Source organism: Cottoperca gobio, chromosome 4, assembly GCF_900634415.1.
Source record: "Cottoperca gobio chromosome 4, fCotGob3.1, whole genome shotgun sequence".
NCBI classification, from domain to species: Eukaryota; Metazoa; Chordata; class Actinopteri; order Perciformes; family Bovichtidae; genus Cottoperca; species Cottoperca gobio.
This window is the reverse complement of record NC_041358.1, coordinates 24,639,350-24,663,771: the sequence shown is the minus strand read 5'-3', so window position 1 is coordinate 24,663,771 and position 24,422 is coordinate 24,639,350. Positions and strand designations below refer to the sequence as shown.

At 43.4% G+C, this 24,422-nt stretch overlaps 3 protein-coding genes across 4 annotated transcripts; 2 read left to right on the top strand and 1 right to left on the bottom strand.

Moving 5' to 3' along the window:
• Positions 1–115: 115 nt before the first annotated feature.
• On the top strand, positions 116–14,027 carry ssbp3b (single stranded DNA binding protein 3b). 2 transcript variants are annotated; one of them, XM_029429930.1, is made up of 18 exons: positions 116–322; positions 1,009–1,081; positions 1,250–1,311; positions 1,401–1,485; positions 8,014–8,103; positions 9,284–9,358; positions 9,588–9,650; positions 9,733–9,796; positions 9,897–9,970; positions 10,339–10,403; positions 10,502–10,550; positions 10,816–10,851; positions 10,936–10,987; positions 11,075–11,139; positions 11,859–11,937; positions 12,105–12,133; positions 12,235–12,336; positions 12,572–14,027. In XM_029429930.1, exons 1-18 carry the CDS (start codon positions 267–269, stop codon positions 12,599–12,601), a joined length of 1,149 nt encoding a protein of 382 aa, XP_029285790.1. In that variant the 5' UTR covers positions 116–266; the 3' UTR covers positions 12,602–14,027. The 2 variants fall into 2 exon arrangements, with proteins under 2 accessions (XP_029285790.1, XP_029285791.1); XM_029429931.1 differs by lacking the exon at positions 9,284–9,358.
• Positions 14,028–17,032: 3,005 nt separating this feature from the next.
• Positions 17,033–20,156, bottom strand: dio1 (iodothyronine deiodinase 1). Its single transcript, XM_029430374.1, has 4 exons — positions 19,719–20,156; positions 19,501–19,644; positions 18,798–18,997; positions 17,033–18,136 (listed from the first exon to the last, which is right to left on the bottom strand). The coding sequence occupies exons 1-4, from the start codon at positions 20,053–20,055 to the stop codon at positions 18,071–18,073; spliced, it is 747 nt and encodes a 248-aa protein (XP_029286234.1). The 5' UTR covers positions 20,056–20,156; the 3' UTR covers positions 17,033–18,070.
• Positions 20,157–20,327: 171 nt separating this feature from the next.
• Positions 20,328–24,139, top strand: LOC115006990 (mucin-6-like). The gene is made up of 3 exons (XM_029429622.1): positions 20,328–20,762; positions 21,195–24,099; positions 24,135–24,139. Exons 1-3 carry the CDS (start codon positions 20,754–20,756, stop codon positions 24,137–24,139), a joined length of 2,919 nt encoding a protein of 972 aa, XP_029285482.1. The 5' UTR covers positions 20,328–20,753.
• The last annotated feature ends 283 nt before the right edge of the window (positions 24,140–24,422 follow it).

Sequence of the window (24,422 nt, the reverse complement as noted above, 5' to 3'; positions counted from 1 at the left end):
CATTGATATAACAGCTACCAACGTCATAACAGCACAAACTGAAAAGCACGATGAGGCAGACCTTAAGGCGAACAACGTGCTCTCATTGGCTGCTTCTTGCGTCAGTCACGCCTGGCCCCGCCTCTTCCCCCCGGACCAGGCTCGGTTGAGTCGTCAGGTTGAGGAGGAGTGCGGTTGGAGTGCGAGAGGGTCGCGGCCGCGATGATCTGACAGATGAAATAGCGAAAAAAAAGAAAGAGAAGGCGGTCGTCCTCCCACACAAAACAATGTTCCCCAAAGGCAAAGGCACCCCGGTGCCGTCGGACGGGCAAGCACGTGAAAAGTAAGCTCAGAAACGTTTATTATTGTGTATTTCTTCGCCTCGCAAGTTGTTCCCTTCTGTTGTTCGGCTGGACGGGCTAGCAAGAGGCGATTTCCTCCTACCGAGAATTGAATGAACCGCCTTGTCTGCTCGCCATTCCTCCCCTGAGCTGTGCTTCTGCTATCGTTGGCTTTTCTTGCTGCCTCTTGACATCTCCACGAGCCCAGTTTGGTTGTGTTTTTAACCGGCGGTTTTTTAAATATTTTGTCAGTTTGTTTTTTTCAGGCGCGAGCGCGGAGAGGAGAAAACAATAACATCGCCTTTCTACACAGTACATTGTTTTCTCTGTTGCGCTCCGTTTTTATTTCCCTCAGCCCCATCAGTGCCACCAGGATACTGTACCCGGGCTATTACACAGCAGGTTGGGGGTGTTTTTTCACAACACGACGTTAAATTATACTGTTGCTTTAGCACTTTCTTTTTTTACCTTCTCATTGTAGTGAATCTTACCCAGGTTTTTGGCTTGGTTACACAGTCCCCATTTAATTTTTTGGCATAGGCTATTTGGCAGCCATTGTTCAGAGGGCCTGTGCCCGACTCTAGTCACTCAGTGTGCCCGTTGAAGAAGATACAATCTGCTGTTTGACGTTTATTATTTCATGTTTGTTAAATGAAACCTAACATTATGTGTTTCCTTCCCCACACAGGTTGGCGCTGTACGTCTATGAGTATTTGTTGCACATAGGAGCACAGAAGTCTGCACAGACCTTTTTATCAGAGGTGTGTGACAAATTGGGGGAAAAAGTTCAACCATACTGTTATGTCCTTTTTTTTATATTTAAACACTTTAATGCAAATGTATTGTATGTGCTTTTATAGGAACAACAATGGCAAAAAAATGTTTTTAATTGACACCAATAGATAATTACTGAAATCCTTCTTTCCTAGATACGATGGGAAAAAAACATAACACTCGGAGAACCCCCTGGATTCCTACATTCCTGGTGGTGGTAAGTGATAATATTCTTGTCGCCCTGTAAACATGTCCATGGGTTGTTTTGTTTGGTTTTGTTTGCTTTATGACCGGTCTCTTCCACAGTGTATTCTGGGACTTGTATTGTGCTGCACCAGAGAGGAGAGAGTCATGTGACCACTCCAGCGAAGCGAAAGCCTTCCATGATTACGTGAGTAGTGCTTACGTGGGAACTGTTGCAAATATTGCTCTGTCTTCGGCCTAAAGAAGACAACAACTTTGCTCTCAAGGCTAAGAAGTGGTGTAAATATTGTGTCTCCAACTCGGGTTGAGCACTGAGTCAGAATAATTTTTTCAGAGGAAAAGGGCTCATAATCTCTGTTTGTCAACACTCAAGTCCTGACCAAATCTCCCACATTCCCCCTCAAGAGGGATGCAGCTTCAGGTTATTATGATTCCTTTTGAGCTTGAAGAAACCCTAAAATCGTGTCTGCTGGATTTCTACTTTTTTTCTGCTTTTTTTCTGTATGTTTTGTACTTTATTTTTCTAAGTAATTTTGCCCACTGCAGCTTTTTGTAGCTGTATATAAATACCTATTGCAATTTAGCATAGTACTTTTTTTTTCTTCACCTGAATTTACGATTGATCATCTTTCCCTGTCGGTGCGTCGAACGCAGTGCCCAACAGTGAGCTTTATAGGCTTCTGGGAAAATGATGCTGATGTCAGCATGTCCTGAGTCAGACCTGTCCAGCGCTCTCCCCCTGTCCAGCCTCGCTCAAGCTCCCTGCCTCAGTTGTGAAGACGGAAAAGAAAATGCTTTGTGTTTGACAAAGATCTCCAGCTGCTCTGCTGTGTGGTAGCTCAAGTATATAGTGAAACACATTATCTGCAGTGACATAATCCTAATTAATTTGAAACCGAAGAACTGAAAAGGCAGTCTCGGATCCAAAAATCTATTAAATATCGCCCAGGACAAGTTCATTATTCGGTAGCGCGTTGCTCCTCTTATGATGGCACTTCCATATTTGCCTGGTATGGCTCTTTTGCATTTGGATAATTATGCAATTTTAGAGATACTGCTTTTCTTTCATGTGCTTCATTGTTTCCAGCTTTGAGTCAGCATTCAAAAAGAGCCTCATGTGGATCAAAGAAAGAGCAAACTGCTGGTCAGTGGCTGTTGCCGTTTGCATCCATGTGTTTCATCATGTCGCTGGTGTAAATTAAATACAGGTTTTTGCTGCATCAGCACAGCCAAGAAAAGATATTAGAGGTTAAGGAGACCTGGCTGATACACAGCCCGGTCTGTAGGTAGGTTGGTGGTGTATCGGGCAGCACGGGGTTAAATCAGAGATGTTGGTCGTGCTCTTAGCAGATAGGGTTGTCACGGTAACAGGCCTCCTGATCTGGCAGTTGACCTGGGAGCCAGAGAAGAGGCTCTGGCCTTTTTTCAATAAGCACATTCCTTATTATTCCAACTCGTACGGACAAAGGAGTGCATTTTGTTTGAAAGCAGCCTTAATTCACAGACTACTTCGTGTTGATTCTTGTCCGTCTTGGGTTGGATTTTCTTTGTATTGTGTGATTTTTATCTAGAGCTGCAATTAGTCGACTAATCGGTTTGTCGATGGACAGAAAAAATAAAATAATACTGTTTTAATTTCAAGAAGCAAAGTAATAAATAAATTCTGTTTTCAGCTTCAAATAATATTTTTTATACATTTCCTGCTTTTCTGTTTTATATTATATTAAAATGATTATCTGTTGGACTGACAAAACAAAACATTTTAAGACATTACCTTGGACTTTGAGAAAAGGGAACGGACATTTTAACTATTTTCAGACTTTCGTAGACCAAACGATTAATTAAAAAAATAATCAGCAGAATAATCAAATTGTATCTTAAATTGTAGAAATAATAAATAATAATAATTATATTAATCACTGAACTCATTCTTCTGATAATATTGAGCAATTTCAATGTTTGAGGAAACACCCTCGGACTGTTTGTGAAAGATTAAACAACACAGAATAATGTGTTATATTGCAGCTTGTGGTTTGCGGAGACAATTTTCATAACATGGAAAGCATTACGCAAATGAGGGAACAGTGAGTCTTCAGTCGTGTGCTGCTGTGGCGGGGAGCTTTCAGAGTTTCTGTGCGGTCGGCTCTCCCCGACATCTTGTGGTTGCCCTTCGCTCTGATGTTGGTTCTCCTTGTGTTCATTTCTGGATGTTGGGGGTCAGGCAAGTGTGTGTGTGTGTGTGTGTGTGTGTGCGTGTGTGGACAGTACAAGTCCTTGGACCCTAGTCTTTGTCTAGGTGTGGGGGAGGTGAGTGGGCGCTCTTAGTCTGCAGGGCTTGTAAACCCCCCCCCCCCCACCGTCGTATTCATGCTGGGCCTGACGAACGCTCCCCGAGGGGCCCCGTCACCATGGCTTCCGTGGTTGATTGATGGCTGTCACGCAGCTGAGGGGCAGATTGGAAAAAGGAAAAGGGGAGTGGCACTGTGGCATATGCCCAGCATCCACCACTGCGGAGGAGCTGAGGGAATAAAAAGAGGACGGAGGGGGTTGGGGAGGGAGATGAGAAGCGGAAGGGACCTGCTAGAAGTAACTAGAGAGGGAGAGAGAGAGCATCCAGTCTGGATCCAGAGTGGGTTTTATGATGTTGATTGATGGTTAAACATTTACAAGCTAAACATAGGGGCTTGTTTCTTTTCAGCGTTGGTTCCAGTGGAAGAAGTGAGGCTGTTAAGAGCACGCTAGGTCAGGAGCTGGCGGTTGGGTGGTCTGCTCTGCACCCTCCCCCCCCCTCCACTTCATCCCCTTTTTAAACTTTACATTTTCTCTTCTTTCTGTTTGTGTCTCTCTCTGTGTATACCATTTGCTTTTTCACCTCACTCAAACTCTTGGTCATCCTTCTCTCTCTCTCTCTCTCTCTCTCTCTCTCTCTCTCTCTCTCTCTCTTCCCCCCCCCCCATGTGTTCCCCTCTCCCCCTCTCTCTTTGTTTTTGTAAGGAGAGCACAAGCACATCCGCCACCACTCTATCCTTTTCCAACCTCCTTCAGTGATTCGAGAATCCAGGGGAAATTTGTTTGGCTGGGATTGCTCGTGTGCTCTTAAGTACACACACGTACACGCTGAATCGTGTGGGAGGGGGGTAGTCTGTTTTTAAAAGAAGTCCCCTGGGAAGTTGTATAGAAGACCCCAGACAAGAGCCTCATAGCCCGGGGCAGGACATCTGCCCCTTTCCTGTAGCAGAGAGTCTGTGGACAGACGTGGCTCGTTTTGACCGAAAGCGGCATCAGGCTGTTTAGGGCAGTCCAGCAAGCACAGCTGTGGGTTTTAGTAAGACATGATAAAGACTTAACATGCCTGGGAGCTCGCCTTGCATGTTGCTTTTTAGTTTCGGACTTCGACAAAGCTATTTAGATGTTGACTTTGTTTTATGACTCGATACCTTAAATACAGCTTTGTTTTACTTCAACATTTCTTTGCAGGCCTCATTCCAGGAATGGGCTACTTGAGGGTAGAGGAACAAAACAAACGGCAGTTGCTGTTTCACTGTGACAGGACCAGACTGTGTTTATATGAGTCTTCGCCACTCTACTAGGAAACTAGACATAAACTGTAGATCAACCTTTATCTATAATAAACAAAGTCACTTCATCCTCCAGTTGCATCAGGAATGTTTTCTTTTTGGTTAAAACACAACTCGCACCTGGATCTCCAAGTGGCAAATGTAATGCTATTCAAATGAGGATAAATATCTTACGAGACGAGCTTTAATTACTACATTTATTGAGAATAATGACACATTTATGTCACTGGGAACTTAAATGTACTTTAATATATACAAGCGAAGCCTAACACACAGGCCCCAATTTGAGCTTTAAAACATAAAAATGCTAGATTTCGATTCTCTGTTGCAAAGTACTAGCTAGTGTAAACTGTGTAACCTCTTTTACCATATGATGCACCTGATCGCAATACTTGCATCTAAATATTCTCATCAAAAACGGGTTCCTTTTACTTGTAACTTCTTTCACTGGCTTCTCATTTCAAGGCATTTTCCCTGGTTCTATGATCTCAGTGCTTTTAGTTCGTCTTGGAAACTATAAAGCAGTGTAGGAAAAAAACAGTGTTTCACAGAGTTCTGATTGGCCATCTTCACAGATGATACACAGACGCAGCATGTCCATCACTGCTGTGAAGGAAATATCTTCCAGTTATCGTCGTCACAAATCCACTTAATGTGTTTCTGGATGATTTTCTTGCCTTTTGGACGTAATGAATCATGAAAAAACACTCTTATAAAACTAAATAATTACCCAGAATCCTTGGTAAACCTGTCAGGTCATGCAGGTTAGATGGAGTAATTGCTGGAGTCAGTAATTGTGTCAGGCAGGGTGGGATCGTGTTTGACTTGCATATGGACGACTTGTCTGGGCAGTTCAATTCTTGCAGAACGGGAAAGGTTTTATGTATGCAGATAATTTGGTTATTTCTCCATGCAGTGCTGGCCTTCAACAGCTGCTCAGTGTACAGTATGCTGCCGAAAATGGTATTTTATTACTTTTATGTCTTAAGTATACGGCATGTTTAATTGTTTTTGTTTTCATTACAACTACGCTGTAGCTTTTGTGCATATGACTATAACGCCTTTGAATCTATTTAATGATGTAAAGAGGGTGGTTCAGTGGAAATGCTTTTTAATATCTTACTCAGATGAGTTTGTGGGGGATAGAGGTACTATACCGTCAAGTAGCAATTTCCAGCACAACTACACCTACTTCAAAAGTGCATGTGGAGGGGAAACGTCTCTCCAGCAACACTTGTAGTCTACAGAACAACGTTATCGCCCAAATAAAAGTGTTTACTGCGGAGACATGTGGTGACAAATTATAAACGAGCACTGCTTCTTTTGCCTTTTTGGTAGAAAGAACAGAGCAGCCAGGTCACCAAACGTGCACATGCTGTTCGCACCTTAGTGGCATCAAGTTTTATGTTATTTTCTTTGGGTACGTGAACTATTTCTTGCTAAGTAGGTGCTCAACAGGCTGTGAATCTTTAGTTTGCATCATTGCAGGTTTAGAAGTACGTGTTGTATCTTAAACAGTGGAAATGTATTTAACTTTGATTCCTAATTAAAATGTATTCATGGCCTTAAAGCTCACTGTGGGGCGTTTTATTGTAACATGTTCAAAGGTAATCAGGCCGACATTCTACACTGAAAACCTTCCACACAGAACATCGATCAGGAATCGACAAAGAATGGGATCGATGAGCAGAATCAATGATGGCATCAATATCAATAGTAATCTTATTAATTCCCAACCTTGGGGCTGGGCTGTTGAGAGTAACTGGTGCAGATGGGTGAGGGAGTGCAAATTCTGCTCTGCATATTAACTGAAATCTCCAGAACACATTTAAAGCAGTATGTGTCTCATGTCTCTGTGTCCCGGTGGTGGTGGGGCCTGATGAGACGTGACTCCTCTCTGTGGCCTCACTTCTCTCCCTGCTGAGGTATTTCACAGTGTCCCTGCAGAGGCAGCCTGAGCAGATATAATTAGGGAAGGAGCAGTCGATACCAGGGAGTGTGTTGGCTATTGACCAGTGATGTCTGTAGACCTGTGTGTCTGTGTGTGTGTGTGTGTGTGTGTTGTGTGTGTGTGTGTGTGTGCGTGTAGTAATCATTGCTTGTTTGTGTACATCTACACTAAAACCTGAGTGAGCGAAGCATAAAAAAGAAAAAGGCACTGAAGGCGCTTCTCTGGTTTTGTAGCCGTTCTTTGGAAGCTCGCTGCTCTGAAGACATTAGCCCGGCTCAGATTGCTTCAGCTACAGGGAAGAAAAACTCAGTCAATTAGGAGCGTGTGACCGAAGCAAATGGAACATTAGTGAATTAGAGCTGCGGTTTGAGCAGGAAATCGGCCCAACAAGCCCCTGCTGTGTAGCAGCACTTTGGATCAACTGACTCAGTGAATCCCACTGACGCTTATCTGATCCACTGGATCCTGGATCAGCAGGGCGCAGACGCCTCAGTGAGGAGAACTGATGCGGGTCTACAGAATCCATGTTGGTGCACTCGTTTCTTCCTCGAGTCAGATGACATCATTGTCCATTAGATTAGCATAAAATGGAAATTACTCTTTGGCACTCGCATTGAAGAGCACACACACCATACATAACAATTATACATCTTAAAATCTTAAAGTGGCAGTAATGCAAGTGTTGAGTGGTTACACTTGCATGTAAGTCCATCAGCATCACAACAGTGGCAGATTTATTTTACAATAAATGAATACATTTACATTAAAATAAGTGATGGTTGCAGAATGTCCCATAAAGCAGCCGTGGTGCTTTGGAGGAGGCTGAGATGAGCCGAGCGTGCGATAAATGATATTTAAACAGCAATTACATGGAAGCGTAATCTTAATTTTATTCACACGTCTGGACAAGGGTCATTAAGCCTTCTTAGATAATGCATATGAACCCATTCAGATTGACAGCCAACTAAGGTTTAGCTGAGATGGAATATTTAATTCCTCTGATCTGCTGCTCCTGTGGCCGAGAACCGCAGTCGTGAAGGGATAAATAGATTTTCCACAATAACATTTCGTATGAATGTTAAAGTTCCACGAGAGTACTGAGATTGCAGTTTGTCTTCTAGTCATCTTATTGTGTTCTGCACATTGACGAGGTTGTAATGTTGGCGTTATCTTTTTTTGATCTTAGAGTGCAGCGGCAGCCCCCAGTCCTGTGATGGGGGGGATGCCCCCTGGGGAGGGCATGCCAGGAGGACCTATGCCACCCGGCTTTTTCCCGGTAAGCCGATCACCACGCTGATGCTGTCTTTAAATGTTAGGAATAATCTTAAACTGAGTCCATCCTCACTTTTACTGTTTCGGCTTCATAAGTGACTTCATAATTTATCCAAATTAATAAATTGGTATCCTGTGAATTGACAAATTATTTAATGGACTGATCGTTTTCCTAGCTGCACTCCTGCAGGCTTCCAGCTTTGTAAAATGCTGTCAGGGTTTTGTATATCTTTGAAGCTGTAGGTCTCCATCGCTTTTGTGTTTTTGTTTTGCTCCACTCTGCTCAGTGAACTTGTAGTAAACATCATAGACGTTCTGTCTGCCTGGGCCTCTCCAGTGCTGTAAACAGGCAGGCGTGGCCTGGCCATTTTCCCTAATGGAGAAATCGAAAGGTGCAGCACCTACTGTAAATCAATATCTCATGAGGATAAACTCTTGGCAGGCAACTGTGTGGAACCGGCTCGAAGAGGTGACATAGAATTGCAATGTTGCTCTGCCTCCAGACCAAACTCAAACCCACCGGCTTGTTATGTACTAGAAGCCACAAAGACATGACTCATTATGGGATCATGTTAATATCAGGAAAGACATTTTGACAGTGATGCCTGAACACACACACACACACACACACACACACACACACACACACACACACACACACACACACACACTCATACTTTCCATATCAGAATCTATTGGAGGAGGCTCAATTAGACCCCTCACTCTCTGTCAGATCAGCAACATTAGCGACACAGTGCCGGTGTTTAGTGTTGTTATAAAGCTAATTGCATACAGCTTAATTGACACTGTTAATTCAGGGAAATTAGCACTGATAACATGCTGCATGCAGCAGGCTTCTTGATGACTTGACTGACAGGCAAAAGAGCACACATCCTCTTCATCGCTCTCTCTTTTCTCTCATTCAAGGCCAAGTCATTTGCTTGCTCTTTCCTCAGTCTCTCTCTTTTACTGTGTTTGGTACATGAAAATGAGCATCTTATTTTTGTTCTTTTTGCGCCACACTTTGGTTCTTGCACTCCAACTGTCCTCTGCCCTGCAGTAACCCTGCTTCTCTCTCTGCCCCTCTTTTGTCACTTCTGTTTCTCATTCTCTCTTCGTCTCATCCTCCCCTCTCTCCCTCCTCTGTCTTCCTCTTTGCCTCTTTATTTTGTGCGATGCCATAGGGTCCTCCGGGTCCCCAGGGCTCTCCTCACCCTCAGCCTCCTCCCCCTAACACTATGATGGGACCTCACAGTCAGGTAACACTCCCTCTGTCTCCGCTTTTCTTCTGTTTTTTGCTATCCGCGGTCATTTGGGAACGCTGGTTCTCAGTGCTGATGCTTCATGCTTTGGCGTCCGTCTCAGCTTAATGCTTTATGCTGCTTTCAGTATCCGCACATCAAGTTATTGAGAGCTTAGAATAGTAGCACATTTCAAGAGGTTTATTCCTTATATGAATCTAATGGAGCAATGTTGTTTCGGTTGTAGTCCTTCATGTCGCCTCGCTTTGCTGGAGGCCCAAGAGGCCCCCCCATCAGGATGGCAAACCAGGTAGAACACACACACCATGGATGCACATAGCACGTATTTAAAATTTCAGTTTTATTAAGTCTTTGTAATTTATCCCCGGTAGCCACCAGGCGGAGGACCGGGTCCTCATCCCATGCTGCCCAACATGGACCCCACACGGCCACAAGGTGCTCAGTACTGTATCCACTTAAACTACATGCGACACCGGCAGTAGATACATTATTTCCTGACTTATCGCTTCATATAAATGTCCTTTTTCCCCTCCAGGCCATCCTAACTTGGGGCCAATGCAGAGAATGAGCGGCCCTCGAGGCATGGGACCTATGGGGCCCGGCCCTCAGGTAGGCTCATTACTAACTTTCTAAGTCTTGAAAGTTTGGAAAATGTTTTATCTTCAAGGGTTAGGAAAATAATGTGTGAATTTGAACATTATCTGACATCTTTTAATATTAGAAATTAAACGATTACGTCGTCATATGTGTTTGTTGTCAAACTGCTGGAACTAGCTAAGCATTAAATAATCACCGTCAAAATATACAATAATATACTGGCCTTTATTTTACACAGTTGCATTTATAGTAACGATTTAGTCGTGTTGATAAAGGCTTGGAGAGCTCAGAACGTTTTGGTTTAGGTACCTTTGAAAGTTCTTGAAAAATGCTTGAAATGGACTCTTAGGATTTGGTTTGGTTTTTGTGTGTTTGCTCAGAACTTCGGTGGCGGGATGAGGCCTCCACACAACAGCATGGGTCCCGGTATGCCAGGAGTGAACATGTGAGCCTCTTTTTAAAATGTATAAATATAATCTCCCACAAGTCTTTTAACCTTTAATGCATTTTCCAACTGACATTTCTGTTGGTTTTACCATCCAGGGGCCCAGGGACTGGTCGGCCATGGCCCAATCCCAACAATGCCAACTCTGTGAGTACTAATGCACAAACACACACGTCCAGCCAAAGAAATGCTGCTTCAGATTGCAGTCTGATTTCCTCTCAGAGCTGACGAGGTCTAATGTGCTCCAAAGGTTCTAGTCTGGGATGTAATTGTAGTATTATGTGTCACGGTTTCCACAGACAGTTGGACAGACCGCCCTAATGGTATTAAGATGATCAAATGATGACATTTTGAGGTATAGAAAGGGTTTGCACTCATTTCTGGTCTGTAATGTTTGTGCTTTTGGTTTCAGATGCCTTACTCATCACCCTCTCCTGGTGCATATGGGGTGAGAACACATCACCTGCACATACTTTATGAATTTCAGCAAAAGAAAAATACAACTTTACATGTAAATGTTTATTCTCCATAGGGTGCTTCTGGAGGTGGGCCCCCAGGAACTCCTATCATGCCCAGCCCTGCAGGTTAGTGCTTCTCTGACCTAAGCTGTTAATCATTACCCTTGTCATGCAGTCCAGCACCAATTACATGTGTGATCGCACCTTTTCCAGACTCAAACAACTCTGGTGACAATTTGTACACCATGATCAACACTGGACCCGGCAATCGAAATAACGTAAGTTCTGTTTTCTGGTTTTCTTCGTTGTGCATTAAGTGTAGATATCGTTGAGTTAAGTAGAAGTACTATTGGTGTATTAAGCATACATTTAAAGACGAAGAACTTTCTATCACTAACTCCCTAATTAATACTGTGTATCCCTTCGGCACACAGTCATCCTTTTCTTCCTCTTTATTATGATCACCATTAGCAATTAGCATTAGCTCTTCTCCCTGGGGGGCCACACACTCACAGCCAAACACACTTATAGGCACTAAAGCCACACAACACAACAAACAATCAAGTATGAAATCGAAACAAAGATTGCTCAGGAAATCATATCAAACATGCAAAGGAATAATCATTCTTAATAAACATAATCCGTATCTGTATAAGTATCCACCCTGCGCTTTCACACATTTAACTCCAAGTAAAATACAGTATTAAAATATATTTCCTTCTAACGACGCACCTAAACATCCGGGTCAGGCCTGTGATGGTGATGGGGGTCACTTAGTAAAGCTTAGTGAGCTATACAGTGTGTTGTTTCGCGCCACTGGTCGTTATGAAAAGCTTGTTCCACTAACTCAACACCGCTCCATCATCTCAACACACGGCTCTGTCCGATGACCGGTGCGATGGTGATCCTGTCCACACGTCCATGTTCTCAAGCTAATACATTTATGTCGCCACAGTAGCAGAAATGAGTCTGTCTTGTTCCCCCTCCCCCCCCACAGTTCCCTATGGGCCCCGGCTCTGACGGACCCCTGGGAGCGATGGCTGGGATGGAACCACACCACATGAACGGGTCACTAGGTAACACACTCGCCAACAACACAGAAATGTTCAGGATGCATTAATAGGTTTCAGAGTATGCTTGTGTCCACTCAGACAATAGATTATCATTATTGCATAAAAGAAAATGCTTTGGTTTGCTCGTAGAATACACGGATTCATTGTTTTTCATATTGCTTCGTCCGTAGGCTCTGGGGATTTGGATGGAATGAACAAGGTACATGTTGGAACCATGCAGAGAGTCTTTTGCATTTTGAGCTTAATTGTGAATAAAGTGAAACGTTATTACTTAAAATGTTGTGAACTCTTTGTTCCCAGAATTCCCCAAACAATTTAAGTGGCATTAGCAATCCTCCTGGGACCCCAAGGGATGACGGGGAGCTGAGTGGAAACTTCCTCCACTCCTTTCAGAGCGAGAACGTAAGTGTCCCCGCGTGGCGCTTTGTCTCCTCCGCTAACATCACATGGACTGTTTGGTGACTGTGACTGTACTTTGATGGAGGCGCGGGGAGAGCGCTGTTGACCACAGTCGCAGCAGATTAACATCACTGACTACAGTAGCGCCGTGGAGAGCTAACCGAGCGTCTGAGCGAGCAGAACTTGAAGAGGTGTGTGTGTGTGTTTTGTAATGCTCTCCCTCTGTGTGCCTCCGCAGTACTCTCCAACCATGACGATGAGCGTGTGACGTCCCCTACACCCAGCCCGACATTATTTGCCATCATTCCGAGGATCTGAACTCACTATAGGACACGGCCAAACACATCAGCACCAAATCAGGGACAGGCGCCATTTTGGTTCCACATTAACGCCAGAATGCTGATCGGAGAAAAATCAAAATGGCTGGCGACTACTGCTCCTTGCTCAAAACGAAGGACAATTTCTCCATTTATCACAATCCCAAGTGTGACGAAACCAGCTACTGAAAATGCATACATGACACGTTTTACGTTCTTCGCGCAGAGCCCCCGTAAAACCCCTCTCAGTCCCCCCTCCCTCCCTCCCTCCCTCCCCCCACCCCCCTCAGCCGCAGAGCGAAGAGAGAAAAAAAAAAATGGTTGGAGTTTACCTCTTGTACTTTTTAATTATTGCTTTGTGGTGCAAGATGCGCAGGAAATGTCTCCGCTTCTGTCACTTAAAAACACTGGAGAGTGTGCATATGCATTGTGAGCTTGGAAAGTCTTTGTCTTTGTCATTTTACTTATCGCCATGCAGACTGTGTCACAAGAGTCAGCTGACATAGGACCCAGAATTTGCCTTTTACTCTGTGGCCACCTTTATGAATAATGTACTATCCTTCCCAACGGCCACCCTTCTATTTAAAGAGGTTTGTTTGGGGGGGGGGAAAGACTTGAAAGATAACGGCTTTTATTGTGACGACCTTTCACGGTATGTAAGTGCTCAGATGGTTCTTACTATGTCAAATTGATCCAGTTTGATCGGTCTCTTAATGTTGACAGCGATGCAATCTGCGCTCTTTGGCTGTTTTTAATTTAAAAAAGCACCCTAGATTGCTTTTTGCGTTCTGTCAAGGGAAACCAGACTTCGGCATAAGAAGTGAGTGCATGAATGCTGAGAATCTGTGTACAACATACTACCTAGTGCTGCTCTTCATTTTGTGGACACCTGCTTTAAGATGTGGTGTATATCTCTTTACCTGTCTGTGCTTAACACTCTATGCTCTTCATCGTCGTAGCCTTCTGTGTTCTCTCCAGTCGGGTTGATTATAATGAAAATGGCTGTGAATGAGCGGCCCATTTTAATCTCTCATGCATATTGGTTGTTCATACTTCCCTTGTGTATCCTTGGTCGTCCCCTTGGCCCCTGCTCCTTCTTGCCCGCCCACACATCTTTTTATATTTTGATACAATCTTTGACTACATATATTGCCCCAGTTATTCAGTTAGTCAAAGCTTTCTAAACCGATTCTAGTAGGCATCATTATAAACTTAGCAGCAGTCTTGTAAATGTGATGAGAATTCTTTTTTTTCTTTTTCTTCTGTGAACATTACGCATTATATACATCTGTCCTATGTTGCCTTTATTTGCTGATATTTTTTTTTATTTCAAATTGAGGAAAGATTGCTTGTTAATATAATTTTACAATAACTTAACTACCTGTGTGGGTTGTTTTTATTCTTTGCCTGAATGTAGATTCACATCGCACGATATAACCGGAATGTGATGCTAAAGCAGTGGACGTGTCGATTTTAAAGTAACACACACACTGATGCATTAAAAGTGTCGGCACGGATCCATCTTCAGCTGCCAGCACAGAAACAAGCGTATTGTTGGTGTGGAGAAAACACATGTTTAAAAGTACAGCCAGCAGATAATACATTCACATCACCAGAGCAGTAATCTCACGTATCTGTGCCTGCAGCGGACGCCTCGTCACAGCTATTACACGTCTCTGGGTTATGAGGAGTTCCACAAAAGAGCTCAGATTGTGTCATTTTGAAGTTGCAAATATTTGCCGCAGCAACCGACGAGAGGAAATCCTGGAGCGTGAGGAAGACTTTGTGGCGAGGAAACACTGCAGGTTGGGCTGACCTGCTGTGACATGAGATGGGATGAGGGACACGTTGGGGACTGCTGTAGGGGGTCATAAATCTGAGGGGTTGCAGAAGAAGAAGAAGAAGAAGCTAATTTCACCTACACACATTTGTATATTTCCTAATCGTTGGGGATTTTTCAACGAGTTACTTCTTGGAGACTAGATTTTTTAAATGTCTGAGATGTTTAGAGAAATGCCTCACACCCTCTAATCATCTAATGATGAGGGTGGGAACCTCTCGTCTGCACCACCAGATTTTCCTTCCCCCCCCCTCCTCACTGTATATTGATTGGCCACTAGGTCCAGCTGGTTGAGGAAGGATATCCACACATCCTCAGGCCTTTATTTCTACACCAGCAACATGTGGAATACGGCCAGAATGAGAAAGCATTTTTATTAAACACCAAAACTGCAATCTTCACATGATGTTTTATAGGATAGTGTTTGCATGGCATCCAAGGGGGGGGGGGGGATTATTCAAGGAGCGAGCCACAGACGTGGGTATGGTGATATTTGCCTTTACAAATGTACACCTGGTGGGTGGTGTTAGGCAGAAGTGTGAGTGGTGAGTCATCCAACACCCCACGGCCACCGAGCCTTTGCTAATTGGGTTGCCAGGTTGTGTCTTCCAACCCAGTCCAACGAAACTTAATCTCACGGTGTGACTGTGAATGGTGACGGAGGATTTGTTTAGTCAAGATCCCATTCATCTCCACCTGGCCGGAGAAGGCCGTGGGTTACAGCTAGAAAGTTGGAAACTAAATAGAATAATCCTAAATTTAAAGACCAGGCTCAAGATCTATTTTCGTTAATATGTACGTGTTCCCTGGAACTTGTTATTCTTTGTCTTTGGTGACTAGATTTGTCATTTTAGCAGGACAACCAGTGTAAAAGGTAAAGATAGGCCCTTTATGAAGCACTTGGCTCCTGGAAAGCCCTTCTTAAAGCGTCTTTGTTCTATGAGAGGTCCTTCACGTTCCTTAGATGATGCATCTGTTGCCTCGTTGTAAACGTCAGGATTATAACATCTTAATCCAGGATTGGCAAAATATAGTAAAACATATTTATTTGAAGTATCAAGAATCATAAAGTCCAAGGTTATTACATTAAGGGAAGTTAATGGTTCTTTGCAGGCCAACTGAATTTGAAGATGATACAAATTCAGCCAGATGGGTCTCTCCAATGTCTGGGAGCCTCATGTTTTTCATGTCTGTTTCTCTCCTGCTGGAGTAAAACATGGCTTCACATTGCCCTCTGGTGGACTTCAGAGGACTCTCCTGCTTTGCAGAGAGACCTCTGGCCTACACAACATGTTCACTCCCTAAAAAGCAACTGAACACACTTCTTTTACTTAAAGATTCGGACGTGAATCTTAAACACACGTCCATAGTTGGGAGGATCTCACAGTGTTTGGGTTCCTGTGTAACAATAGGAAGCGAGGCCGAGCTGCTCTCCACAGGATGTGGCCTGGCTGGGCCGGAGCCAAAGCTTCTCTCCAACTGTAGAGCCACACAGTTAAGGTTAGGAAAGCCGTCGCCACACAGAAACCACCATATCCAAGTAGCCTCATGGTTTTAAAGTCTTGTTTGATTTGTGTCGCAGGGTCCTTTTTTAGTGCTTTAAATGTTAAGGGATTACGTTTTATAGTCTTTTATCCTCTTTCATGTCTGTATAAAGACAAATATTACAAGAGAATATATTAATATAATATAAGCAAGGTTTTTAATAATCTTTACCTTGAGGGAAATTTAAATATTTGATTGTTGAATCTCTTGGCGCAATTTATTTTTATTTTTCACCATTTACAGACATCAACAACGCTTCATAACACTCACATTTGATTAAATTGTTATAGAACTAAAATATGTTTCTTAGACTGGCATCTTATATACTTTGACACACTAGAAGCCAAAATCAATGCATGTGCAAAGATTAGACAGTTTAGGTATTAACTCATCAGGGTCTGAATGCCACACGACGCAACTCAAATGTGTGCGTGCAATGGATTTGTTGAACTTGGCATGACCCACATACTGTAGGTTTACCATTTATCACTTCCAGACAAGACAGCAAACAAAAGCCGGAGTGTCATGTGGTGTCACACAGCTGCGTGCGTGACTACGTTAAAGCCCTGCAGCCGCTTTCTCCATAGATACATGATGTAAAAATAAAAACCTCTGGAGCTTTGCAGAATATCTTATTCTGTCTTAATGGGTCAGGAGGGGGGGGGGGGAAGAGAGAGAGAGAGAGAGAGAGAGAGAGAGAGGATGAGTCATAGCGACCCAGAGAAGCGACAATACAGATGTGTTTCAAACAATGGCTTACACACACACACACACACACTTCTGATGGTTTTCATAGTCAGAGCAATAACTTGGATCGTGTTTTTTAAAAAGTGAAATCTGGACAAAATGCCATTTGAGTTTATAGAGTTCATTTCCATCCAGCAAGCAGAGAGAGAGCGGGGGCGGGGGGGTGGAAACTTTCAAACAGACTGTGTCCTGATAAAACAAATCATTTTAAGTCACATGTTGTGTATAAATTGAGAACTTGATGCAGGAGTCTCCACGTGTCATTCTTTATTAAACTATAATGCAAACGTTCACAAGAAATAAAAAGCTTATTGTGATACAAAAACATTGAAAAAAGGAAATGCAGACTGTTTAACAAACACGTCTATTATACGCTGAATGTGTCCAATTAAAAAAAAATGCTCCGACATAATTCAGAGAAGGCCACTTTTGAGTCATCTCATCAGATTACAGTCACCAGAGGTTTGCACTGTAATCATCATATATAAAGCAGCCTCCTGTAAAGTCACCCAGGAGCAATTTCCCAGAGGAGATCAGGCAAGTCACATCATTGTCCTCTTTTAAATACGCACTTTTTAAACTGTGCTTTTACTTAATTAAGTCCCTGCTGTGTTTGGTGTAATAATCCTTTCTATTGTTGTATTATTTGTACATCTTATTCTATGCTTTATTTCACTTTATTCTTACATTTGTCATTTTTTTGGAATTGGTTTTTATTTTGCTACTTTATATACTAAAGTTTTGAAAAGGTGCTATACAAATAAAATCTATTATTATTACAGTTTACAATGAGAATGGTAAAGCTGAATCTGCAAGAAGTGGAAAACTTCAAAAGAAAACTCAGAAGGTCTTTTAAACTTTGGAATTAAACAACTTCTGTGGCATCTCCTGCACGTTGTGTGATACCTCGAACTCAACCTCCTGACCCGACTGTCTCTCTGTGTTTCACTTCATCTGGCTGCAGAGGCCAACGGTTTAATCTGCAGCCGTCACTAAGAAACACAGAGAGGAGAGTTCAAACTCAGAGATCGACAGAAGAGGTATGTTTTCCAGCGTACAGGAGAGTCTGGAAGGGGTTACAATATTTCTACTCTTTAGTGGTTGATGCGAGGGAGCAGCTATAGACCTACATGTGAATGTGGCAGTGAATTAATGCGAGTCTGGATTAAAACAACAAAAGATATCAGTAATATATGTTGGTTACAATGTTGACCTGGTGAAAACAGAAACCCCTACATATAAGACCTGTCGGCTGGTAAACACATGGCTGGGACTTGAAACAACCTTCTTATTTCATCTTCTCCAGGAACGAACGCACCTCCATTGGATTGTAGTCCCAAGGCCCCATGCCCCCCTGGAGAACACACACACAGAGAGGAACGTTAATCACATGTAACAAAATAGCATTTTTCCTTTAGTCATCACTTTTAGAAATAACATAAAAGTATAACATAAGATACAAAGAGACATTTAATAACAAGTAATGATACATTTCTGGCATGGCTAACATGAGCCTGGCTCCATGCCAAGAGGACGATTGTTGTGGGTGTACTTTTCACTGCTCTTCCTCATGCGTGAGAACATATAACGTTGGGACCTTTACACCCACAATTACTTTTAGATAACACAATTCCCCCAAGATAATTAACTTGTGCAACTAAGACAGAAAGATATCATCTTTCAGGACTTTAGGGGCTCCTAGCAATGAGTGTGGAGTGAAGGAAAGAAAGGCGCGGCAGTAGCTCTGTCCGTATCTTTGGCAGCTGTGCTTTCGCTGGTCCGGGGAGACAAGCAGGACGAGTAGATCGTGTTGGAACCAGCCCAACTTGAGAAGGCGCATTCTCTAGGCTGACCTTTGAACTAAAGACTAGTTGTATCTGCTTTACCAGCAGACTTAGTGTCCAAATGTGTACAGAGAATGAGGTTTGACCATATTGACGTATGCATACCAAGAATTGTTACGTAACCTGGTCCAGTTATAGGACTAGTCAACAATTCTTTACCACGGATCTCACCTTGTAGACAACTTTCCCAGCCTGCAGCACGTAAAGCCTCTCAGGCAGAGCACCATACTTTATGGCACTGACATCATTCATTTCATCCACAACCACTGGACACAGGGGCTCCTTTTGGACCAAGATCTGCGCTGCAGACAGCCTGTCCTCCAGGTTCTGGTGCTGGTTGATGTCAAAGTTGTTGGTAAAGGCCCAACCATCTGGCACAGAGATAAAGAATGGGACTTTACTGGAGCTGGACACTAAATGCAGCAGAACATCGTACTTATGGAACACATCATAAATGTGGTTTTATGGATGTTGCATAAGAGCATTACATCATTTTATTAATGTGAATGTAGCCAGAACTACAGTAGTGTCACTGCCTGATCTCTACAAACTGAGCTACATTTTACAGACTTAAAAAGACTTTTATATACAAACACTTTTTTTGGTGAACTTAAACACCCAACATAGAGTGTTTCGATAAGATAGGATGACATAAATCAAAAGAAGACTTGACATGAAAGCCTGTGTTGTATTAACTCATCCATATTAAGTGATTTGTCCTGCAAAAACTATTTAAAAAATCCTCCAAAAGCAGGTTTTGAGCAGTGAAGGCCATTGATAAATATAGATATGCATATACTTTCAAGCGTAATGAAAATTAAGTACTGTCAAGACACACTTTATCTTAATCTTTTGTCCAATCACCTTCACTTACCTGTTGAATGCGCCTCAGCGATGTAGATTACAAGAAAGTCAGCTACATCACAGAAGTCCTTGACGAGTTGCTTAAACTCCTCAAGTTTGTACATAAACGGGGGTCAGGTGCAACTTCCAAAGCTCAACACCAGCGGTCTGTTGTCTGCACAGAAAATACATCTTTAGGAGCAGTTTGAGGGATACAACCAGAGCATAACACGACATCTCACCACGCACCTTTCAAGTACTTGCAGACACTTGTTTTCTTTCCCTCCATGCTGACCACAGGTGTGTCCGGAGCTTCTCGTCCCACAAATGCGTCTTGTCCGAGCGACAACCACATGTGGTGAGAGGCGGTTTTAATGAATTTGATAGATCCAAACGTCAGACCCCAATCTTCATATTTAAAATTAGGATTATGGGTCATGGTGCTTTTTTCACCCATTTTGAGGATTAGTTTCTTGGTGAGACCTGGCAGTATAACTTGCATAATGCAGAGGAAGAGATTCAATCCTATCAAATAGCAAAAAAAGCATGCTGTCGACAAACAGACCATTAACTTGTGCAAAGACATAGTTGCTCCTTGCTGGTGGACTCCCGTTTTCACAGCGCCTCTCGTGAAACTGCAATCTGATTATTATGTCTGTTACTGCCCACACGGCGAGCGTCTGATTATAGTTGCCTTCAAGGTCTCCTTTAGAGCTCGTACTTTCTAGACCTTTCACACTTTAATACTTTTCTGGAGACCGAACACAGATCCGTTGCGTGAATTGTTGTTCACGAAAGACGTTCAAGTACTGTTGGAAACGAGCACAACTACATGGAAGTCCCGTGGAAAAGTGAAAAAGCATGTGATAATAACATTATTTTCGTGATCTCACATAAGTTTACCTAACTCCCCAAATGAACCTGTTAATATATTTCTAATTGTCAGACTCAACAACAAGAATGGCACTTTTTTTATTTAACTCCGTCTCAGTCGATGTAGGGAATGTAGGGTTTATTTATCTTTTTATATATATTGGAGACAGACTACAAAACAATATCATAATGAACATTTAGCTTAGTTATGAGACTTTACTCCGAAGCTTGCAGAGTGAGGGAGTCAGCACAAATGAGCGGTTAATTCAACTAAATATGGCGCTAGCTAACGAGCTGTCATGGCTAGCTAGTTTACGTTGTTAGCAAACAACTGTTTAGCTTCGTAATATTAAAACACATTTAAGACACTGAGCGACATGGGCATCTGACTTCAGTCCTCTTTCTCCCAACATGCCGGATGTAAGTGTAATTTAATTTTAATGGTTTGCTTTAACACCACATGAAAGGATAGCTAACGTTAGCTAGCTAACAAACGTTTCTTCACCATTCACTGAAGTTAACGTTCAGCTCTATGCTGTTAGCTAATTTACATTCCTGTCGCAACAAAAAGAGGTATTAATCATACTTTACTTGAATATTTGCATTGTAGGCTACTTTATACTTAGCCAACTACATTTCAGAGAGAAATATTCTACTTTTTATTGCACTTTATTCATTTTACAGCTATAAGTAGTACTCATCTTTCAGACTAAGCATTTAATTACCAAACATATGACCATTTTATAAAATATGATGCATTGTTTTTGATTAAACCAACCATCAGCCTCAACATTAAATTCATCTTACATGTGAGTCAATATTAATTACTGTTTATTACAATTACTCTCAAAGGTCTCCTCAACTTCCTCGGCTACCTCAGTAACATCTGAAATTGCCAGTTTAGTCACCTCAGAGATACTCAATCGGGTTTCTTTAAACATTGACGAGCTGAAGCAGTCTATCTCCAGATGGGAGGCTGAAGACATTGATAACACATCATCACCTGATTGTGTTAATCGAAAAGTGGAGAAGGAGTTGGAGAGATTTTTTGGCCTCCGGCGTGTCTTTGCAGAGCACCAAGGAGAGACGTTGGAAGTCTCCAACAAAGACATTGTGGAGAAGGAGCTGGAGAGATGTGTTGGCCTCCGGCGTGTCTTTGCAAAGCACCAAGGAGAGACGTTGGAAGTCTCCAACAAAGACCTTGTGGAGAAGGAGCTGGAGAGATGTGTTGGCCTCCGGCGTGTCTTTACAGAGCACCAAGGAGAGACGCTGGAAGACTCCAACGGAGATCTTGTCACTGAGATGAATTCAACATCAGGACCCTCAGGACAAAAAGGACAGGATGTATCCACAACTGTCACAACCCATACACCCTGTATATCTAACAGGAGAAATCAGAAATCTGCAGGCAGTCATGAGATAAACACCTTGAAGAAGATGAAGCCTGCATGCAAGCCATGCTTCAAATCAAAACCGAAGAGATTTGATTCAAAATATGTCTCTGCATGTCCCGAAGAGGTGTCTCCCTCTGCCCCTGTTGCCTCCAGTAAGGACATCAAGGCTGTTGAGAAAACTCAGCTGAACTCTGTCCCTCTGGACAAGGTCCCACCAACTTTGTCCCCCACTGGCTCATCATCGGTGAAACATATTGAAGTGAGGTCTCCTGTCATGGATGAAGACCTACTCACAAACACAGGACCCACACACGTCCACATGGCCGCTGAGCAAGTGAAGAAAAAATCCACAAACAGGACATCCAGCTCTGTGTCTCGTAAGTTCATTAATGATATGAAGCTTGAGGACGTCACACCAAAGATGGAAAAGGTCCCACCAACTTTGTCCCCCACTGGCTCATCACCGGTGAAACATATTGAAGTGAGGTCTCCTGTCATGGATGAAGACCTACTCACAAACACAGGACCCACACGCGTCCACATGGCCGCTGAGCAAGTGAAGAAAAAATCCACAAACAGGACATCCAGCTCTGTGTCTCGTAAGGTCAATAATGATACGAAGCTTGAGGACGTCACACCAAAGATGGAAAAGGTCCCACCAACTTTGTCCCCCACTTGTTCATCACCGGTGAAACATATTGAAGTGAGGTCTCCTGTCATGGATGAAGACCTACTCACAAACACAGGACCCACACACGTCCACATGGCCGCTGAGCAAGTGAAGAAAAAATCCACAAACAGGACATCCAGCTCTGTGTCTCGTAAGGTCATTAATGATACGAAGCTTGAGGACATCACACCAAAGATGGAAAAGGTCCCACCAACTTTGTCCCCCACTGGCTCATCATCGGTGAAACATATTGAAGTGAGGTCTCCTGTCATGGATGAAGACCTACCCACAAACACAGGACCCACACACGTCCACATGGCCGCTGAGCAAGTGAAGAAAAAATCCACAAACAGGACATCCAGCTCTGTGTCTCGTAAGGTCATTAATGATAGGAAGCTTGAGGACGTCACACCAAAGATGGAAAAGGTCCCACCAACTTTGTCCCCCACTGGCTCATCACCGGTGAAACATATTGAAGTGAGGTCTGCTGTCATGGATGAAGACCTACCCACAAACACAGGACCCACACGCGTCCACATGGCTGCTGAGCAAGTGGAGAAAAAATCCACAAACAGGACATCCAGCTCTGTGTCTCGTAAGGTCATTAATGATACGAAGCTTGAGGACGTCACATCAAAGATGGAAAAGGTCCCACCAACTTTGTCCCCCACTGGCTCATCACCGGTGAAACATATTGAAGTGAGGTCTGCTGTCATGGATGAAGACCTACCCACAAACACAGGACCCACACGCGTCCACATGGCTGCTGAGCAAGTGGAGAAAAAATCCACAAACAGGACATCCAGCTCTGTGTCTCGTAAGGTCATTAATGATACGAAGCTTGAGGACGTCACACCAAAGATGGAAAAGGTCCCACCAACTTTGTCCCCCACTGGCTCATCACCGGTGAAACATATTGAAGTGAGGTCTGCTGTCATGGATGAAGACCTACCCACAAACACAGGACCCACACGCGTCCACATGGCCGCTGAGCAAGTGAAGAAAAAATCCACAAACAGGACATCCAGCTCTGTGTCTCGTAAGGTCATTAATGATACGAAGCTTGAGGACGTCACACCAAAGATGGAAAAGGTCCCACCAACTTTGTCCCCCACTGGCTCATCACCGGTGAAACATATTGAAGTGAGGTCTGCTGTCATGGATGAAGACCTACCCACAAACACAGGACCCACACACGTCCACATGGCCGCTGAGCAAGTGGAGAAAAAATCCACAAACAGGACATCCAGCTCTGTGTCTCGTAAGGTCATTAATGATACGAAGCTTGAGGACGTCACATCAAAGATGGAAAAGGTCCCACCAACTTTGTCCCCCACTGGCTCATCACCGGTGAAACATATTGAAGTGAGGTCTGCTGTCATGGATGAAGACCTACCCACAAACACAGGACCCACACGCGTCCACATGGCCGCTGAGCAAGTGGAGAAAAAATCCACAAACAGGACATCCAGCTCTGTGTCTTGTAAGGTCATTAATGATATGAAGCTTGAGGACGTCACACCAAAGATGGAAAAAGTCCCACCAACTTTGTCCCCCACTGGCTCATCACTGGTGGAATATATTGAAGTGAGGTCTCCTGTCATGGATGAAGACCTACTCACAAACACAGGACTCACACACGTCCACATGGCCGTTGAGCAAGTGGAGGAAAAATCCACAAGCAGGACATCCAGCTCTGTGTCTCGTAAGGTCATTAATGATATGAAGCTTGAGGACGTCACACCAAAGATGGAAAAAGTCCCACCAACTTTGTCCCCCACTGGCTCATCACTGGTGGAATATATTGAAGTGAGGTCTGCCTGTCATGGATGAAGACCTACTCACAAACACAGGACTCACACACGTCCACATGGCCGTTGAGCAAGTGGAGGAAAAATCCACAAGCAGGACATCCAGCTCTGTGTCTCGTGAAGAGTGCATCCTCAAAACCAACAGCCTGGAGGCGCCCTCAAAACCAACAGCCCGGTGGCGCCTTCGTAAAAATAGATCCATCAA